Source organism: Merops nubicus, unplaced genomic scaffold (assembly GCF_000691845.1).
Source record: "Merops nubicus isolate BGI_N331 unplaced genomic scaffold, ASM69184v1 scaffold33018, whole genome shotgun sequence".
Taxonomy (NCBI): domain Eukaryota; kingdom Metazoa; phylum Chordata; class Aves; order Coraciiformes; family Meropidae; genus Merops; species Merops nubicus.
The window spans coordinates 4056-10045 of record NW_008624233.1 but is presented as its reverse complement, the minus strand read 5'-3'; the positions used below and the strand labels follow the sequence as shown (position 1 = coordinate 10045).

Below are 5990 nucleotides of genomic sequence, written 5' to 3'. Positions count from 1 at the left end.
TCCAGGGGCCACCGTGGGCGGAACTTTGGGATGCCCAGTTATCTTGTAGGTTAGAGCTAGCATGCAGCCCCAGCCCTGCTTTCAGCATACTTCAGAGCTCCCCAGGGGATCCTTTGTCTCCTCTGTCTGGTAGGAGCCATCACGAAGTGCTGCTGCCACTCCTCTCCCAGGCTTGGTGGGGGACAGCCTGGTCCTGGTTCCTCCTCTTTTTCAGGGCCACTTCTTTGAAGTCTGGAAAGCAGGTCCTGTTTGGTGTGGAGGGGAGCAGTGGCAGGGCTGCCCAGCCCATGGCGGTGTCTTCTCTTGCTATGCAGGCTCGTGATGACATCCTGAACGGTTCCCAACCTGTCTCCTTTGACAAAGACCGCGAGTTCGCTGGATACCAGTGCCAGATCCAGTTTGGGCCACACAACGAGCAGAAGCACAAGCCAGGCTTTCTGGAGTGAGTGTCCTGGGGAGACCCAGGTGGCTTGCGTAGCTTGGCAGCACCCTCACTGCACAAGCACATGGGGCTTGGGTATGCACGTGTCTCTGGAGCAACCCCTCTCCTCACTGCCACACAGTGCCCAAGTGTAGAGTTCCGCACTGTCTGCAGGGGCTGCCAGCCCCCCATCCTGCTCCCTCTGTCACCCCTGGGACATGCAGCCAGCTCTGATGTGCGGGACCCCAGCCCACCATATGCCTGCCCTGATGCTATGAGGGGCTGCACCCTTGGCACCCACACTCCACTGTCAGCAGGGCAGCTCCTGGGGCAGCCTTCATTCCTGCAGTAACCTCTCCCACACCCTTCCTGCCCCCAAAAACTCCCAGACCATGCCTGGGCAGGGGTTTGTCCGAGACTGTGGATTTGGCCTCTTTGTAGTTGAAAACAAATGCCAGCTTCAGGTTCTGCTGCTAACAGCTGGCTTGGCTGTCTCTTGGCAGACTCAAGGACTTCCTGCCCAAGGAGTACATCAAGCAGAAAGGGGAGCGTAAGATCTTCATGGTACGTGCAGGGGAGTGTTGAGACCTGGGCTTCTTCTTCCACCTTGCTAAAGGTTGAGGCTGCTCTTGTCTCTGGAGGCAACATGTTGCTGCTCAGCGGGTGAGAAACAGGAGTAGGAAGCTGTAGGTGGGCTGACAAGGCAGATTCTGAGGTTCCAGAGGTCAGAGGGACACTGTAGCAGGGGCAAGGGATGCCAGTGGGTTGGGAGAACCAGGAAGGGGTGTGACTGGGTAATGGTGGCATAGCCAGGGGACTGTGGTGCTAGCATGATGTTCTCCCTTTGCTCTCGCAGGCCCACAAGAACTGTGGGAACATGAGTGAGATTGAGGCCAAAGTTCGCTATGTGAAACTTGCCCGTTCCCTCAAGACCTATGGGGTCTCCTTCTTCCTGGTTAAGGTAAAGTAGCAGCTCTCCTGGCAAAAATTCCCCTTCTCCAGCATTTCTCCATCTGTTGTGTCTCCATCCAGCTGCTACCCCTCAACCCATGTTCCTCCAAGTTTTCCTTGTGTCTCCCCTGTCCACCTGTTCTGGCTTTCCATGTGTGCTGCCTTCCCACTTCTGTAATTTTCAAGTCCTGTGTCATGGTTGTCACCACCTGAAAGTGTGACCTTGGAGGTGTTTGGTAGCCAAGGGAGCCTTTAAAGGTCTCTGCCTGGATGGATCAGTGCTGGGGGCAGCCCACATCCTTTCTGTTGCGTTGCGGCCTACAGGAGAAGATGAAGGGGAAGAACAAGCTGGTGCCACGACTGCTGGGCATCACCAAGGAATGCGTGATGCGTGTGGACGAGAAGACCAAGGAAGTGATTCAGGAGTGGAGCCTGACCAACATCAAGCGCTGGGCAGCATCACCCAAGAGCTTCACTCTGGTAGGGACCAGTCCTAGTCCTCCATGTCCCCTCCCTGGTGGTGGCCTCGTGGGGGACTGCTCTCACTCCAACCCCTCTCTTGGGTATTGCCCCATGGTGGGGCAGCCTTGTCCTCCTTGGTGCCTCTCTTGGACCTTGTTTTGGAGGCGGGTGCTTGGGTGCTTAGCACATACCAGAGGGGCTCAGGACGGCCGCCAGTGCCCTGCTCCGGTGCTACCCTGTGCCCTGCTGTTGCAGGATTTTGGAGATTACCAGGATGGTTACTACTCGGTGCAGACGACGGAAGGGGAGCAGATCGCTCAGCTGATTGCAGGATACATTGATATCATCCTCAAAAAGGTGAGGCTGTGCTAGGAAGAGCCCTGATAACTGGCTTCTTTCTAGAGAGGGGTGCAGGGTGTCCTTTCTAGCTGCCTCCAGCCAGCCACTGGTGTGGTGCTGCTGGAGGAGCTGGAGATGGGGTAGGGTGGTCCTCTGGCCCTTGTACAGTGCTTGATCTGTACAAGGTGGGGAGGGCTGGGAGGTATGTGCTGGCTGACACGTTTTCTCTTCCCCTCTGCAGAAAAAGAGCAAAGACCACTTTGGACTGGAGGGGGATGAGGAGTCCACCATGCTGGAAGACTCTGTGTCTCCAAAAAAGTACGTCCTCAAGGAGTAAATTAGCTGCCAAGCAGAAGTTGAGTGGAGAGCAGACTCCAGCCAGGCTTGCAGTACAGTGTGTCTGGAGAAAGAGCTGCCAGTCCTCTGGTAGAGGGATTCTGCCACTCTAGGAGAGCCTGGTGCCGGGGCCATAGACATTTCTTGACGTGATGTTTCTCCCCGTTTCAGGCCAACTGTCTTGCAGCAGCAATTTAACCGTGTTGGCAAGGCAGAGCTGGGCTCGGTGGCTCTGCCAGCCATCATGCGGACAGGGGCTGGAGGGCCAGAAAACTTCCAGGTGGGCACGATGCCACAGCCTCAGCTGCAAATCACCAGTGGCCAGATGCACCGAGGGCACATGCCTCCCCTGGTAAGTTCTCCCTGTGCCCACTGTAGTGTACAAATCCTGAAAGGTGTCCACTGGGCTCGTGTAGACCCATCCATTTACATTCATGACTCAGCATTGGCTTGCTGGGTCTTCATGGCAGGAACTCTGTGCTGCTGGCCTCATGTGCTTGCTGGCCTGGCCAAGCTCGTGTCCTCCCACACCTGCTCTGCAAACCTGAGTTACACCTTGGCCAGCAGCCAAAGCCTCTCCTTCAGGTTGAGGTGCCCCGAACTGCTGTGCCTGGCCATCCCCACCAGTACTGTGACTTGCCGCAGAGCCCTGTGCCTGGCTTTGGTGCCCCCCGTGTCCTCCACCACTGCAGCTGGAGAAGTGCTTGGAAAGGCCATGAGTAGGCTGTTTCATTTGGCCCTACTGAGTCTGCTGTGGAGCTTGCTGTAAAACCCTTGTATGATCCCCGTGCATCTGCTCTCTGAGAGCTGTTTAACTGTGAGACTTGCTTGTGGCCACAGTGGGACAGGGCATTTCCCAGTGGGAGGTGCAGAGAGGAGACCCCACTTTTTCCTAGGTGGCACCTCACCCTTGTGGAGACACCTACTTAGAGCACTGTCATCAACAGCACATTGGGGTGGGGGGTGTGTGCAAGCCAAATATTTAAGCCTAGATTTCAAGCCTCCAGAGTACCTCAATCTGTGTGTTGTAGACTTCGGCCCAGCAAGCCCTGACTGGCACCATCAACTCCAGCATGCAGGCTGTGCACGCAGCCCAGGCCACGCTGGACGACTTTGAGACCTTGCCGCCCCTCGGACAGGATGCTGTGAGTGCTGGGTGAAGGCAGGGTGCTGGGGGGAGTCTTGCTGGAGGTTCTTGGCTGGGCTGGGTGAGGTTGGCCACATTCCCAGGACAGGTTTCAGCATCTCCTGAGAAGATCTGCTGCCTACAAAGAGGTGGGGTTGTGTCCCACTGTGGGGGCAAGAGTGGAGGGAATGCTTGGTTGTGTAGCTTTGTCAGGATGGGCTGGGGAGTTTTCTGTGGTCAGAGCTCTTCTCTTCCTCATCTCTGCTTCCCTGCATCTCCTTGTGCGAGCATGGGTGCAGCTACCTACCACCTCCACCACCATAACCTGACCCTGTTCTCCCCACTGCAGGCATCCAAAGCGTGGCGCAAGAACAAGATGGATGAGTCGAAGCATGAGATCCACTCCCAGGTGGATGCTATTACTGCTGGCACTGCCTCAGTGGTCAACCTCACTGCAGGTGTGTGGAGGCTTGCAGAAGAGGGGTGCCCCATCTCTGGAAAAAGTTTGGTGTGTCTTGCCCGGCTGAAGGTCGTGGCTCCTGTGGTCCATCAGAGACCAGAGGACCTAGCCTCCCTTAACTAGAACTAAATCAGCTCAGACGGCTACTAACATGCCTGTAGAGCTTGCCATGCCCCCACAGCTCACCCTGCCTTCACGTCCCTGCCTGTGCCCAGTCCAGCCCTTCCTCCAGGTCCTTGCCTGACCAGCCGTCCCACAGACCGGGGGCCTGTTGTCCAGCCCCTGCCATAGCGCTGGGTACAATCGTGGCATGGCGCAGCTGCCTTTCTACAGGTCCTGCTGCCCAGACTCAGCTAATGTGACAACCTTTCAGGCTTAGGAGCCAGAGGGTCTCTCCCCTGGCTCGCAGGAAGGAGTATCACATTGGTCGCAAGGTCGGGGGTGCTCTTGGAGAATCACTTGAAGTGCATCTCATCCTGACTGGTCTCCTCCCTGAGCAGGGGATCCAGCGGACACAGACTATACTGCCGTGGGCTGTGCTGTCACCACCATCTCTTCCAACCTGACGGAGATGTCCAAGGGTGTGAAGCTGCTGGCTGCGCTGATGGAGGATGAAGGAGGGAATGGGCGGCAGCTTCTGCAGGCAGCCAAGAACCTGGCAAGCGCTGTCTCGGACCTGCTGAAAACAGCACAACCTGCCAGCGCTGAGGTGGGGGGCACGAGGGGCTGTGGGACTGAGAGGAGGGTGAAACCCAAGGGGAAAAATTGAGTGAGGTTTTAGGGGTTGCTTATGAGCCTGGTTTTGATTTTACCTCGTACTTTTCAGCCTCGCCAGAATCTCCTGCAGGCTGCCGGCCTTGTGGGCCAGACCAGCGGGGAGCTGCTGCAGCAGATTGGGGAGAGTGACACTGACCCCCGGTTCCAGGTGAGTGCACCCAGGAGCAACCAGGATGCCCACTCCCTAAAACCATCAGCCTTTGTACAGGACCTGGCAGGAGGGCTCTGGGCCAAAGCTTGACCAGTGCCCAGCAGTGACTTTGCTGAGGGAAGGCACAGGCTGTTGCCCAACTCTGTGCCTAGAGCCACAGTGATATAACGCTTCTTATCTTATGGGTTCCCATGTAGATCCCAGAAAGCCGGCGTGCTTGGATCCTGCCTGCCTCTGACCCAAAGACGGTAAAAGGGGGCTGTAGGCATGGCTTGGTTGTCCATGCCTTCTCCAACATGAGGAGTGCTCCTCTGGGGACTATCGGCTGAACTCTCTGGAGAAGGGCTTTTGTCAAAAATCTGCTTTTCTGGTGGTTAGCTCTTGGAAGTCCATGCACTTGGGTCGTTGTTTGGGCAAGCGCTGCCGTGGGAATCCTCCCTTGCAGCTGCCTCAGCTCCTGCCTGCCCTCCTTCCTGTGGGAGCTGTTTGCCTGCCACTGTGAAAAACTGAAGGTGACTGGAGCCTTGTGGGGATGTTTGTTTTGACTGACTGGCTTCCAATAGCTTGATTTCCCATGGCTGTTCCAGCACAAGGGAGATATCACACTGGGCTGGGGAGGACAATCTACGTATAGTATAGACCAAAACAGCTTCCAGAGAGGAATTTGTTTGTGGTAACCGCACAGCCTCAGCAAAAGCCGAGAAGCCTGACAGATAGCTGAGGGGAGCAGAAAACCTAGCCATGACCAGAAAAACTAGCCATGGAAGCTAGCTAGGGCAGGAAGCCATGCTTGGCCAGGTGGCAGTGCCAGGAGAGGGCAGCTCCAAGGGGCAGATTTAAGACCTGGAAGACAACTTGCACACATGCAGTGGGATGCTCTGCCTTGCAGCTGCCAGACCTGAGTGTATCTACTTCCCTCCTTAGACTGGGATGCAGGAGTCTGGGGACTCTGTAGCTGGGTGCATGA

General features: G+C 56.4%; 1 protein-coding gene across 1 annotated transcript in view; it reads left to right on the top strand.

The window, feature by feature from the left end:
• Window positions 1-314: 314 nt before the first annotated feature.
• The window catches only part of LOC103777772 (talin-1-like), a gene marked incomplete at both ends in the record, with an annotated part of 9712 nt that continues 4036 nt past the window's right edge, over window positions 315-5990 (top strand). Inside the window, 11 exons of the mRNA XM_008945337.1 lie at window positions 315-442; window positions 925-985; window positions 1278-1382; window positions 1697-1852; window positions 2090-2191; window positions 2415-2491; window positions 2681-2861; window positions 3541-3654; window positions 3985-4093; window positions 4596-4804; window positions 4922-5020. Of these exons, the coding sequence (XP_008943585.1) occupies window positions 315-442; window positions 925-985; window positions 1278-1382; window positions 1697-1852; window positions 2090-2191; window positions 2415-2491; window positions 2681-2861; window positions 3541-3654; window positions 3985-4093; window positions 4596-4804; window positions 4922-5020 (1341 nt within the window). The remainder of the gene's footprint in view (window positions 443-924; window positions 986-1277; window positions 1383-1696; window positions 1853-2089; window positions 2192-2414; window positions 2492-2680; window positions 2862-3540; window positions 3655-3984; window positions 4094-4595; window positions 4805-4921; window positions 5021-5990) is intronic.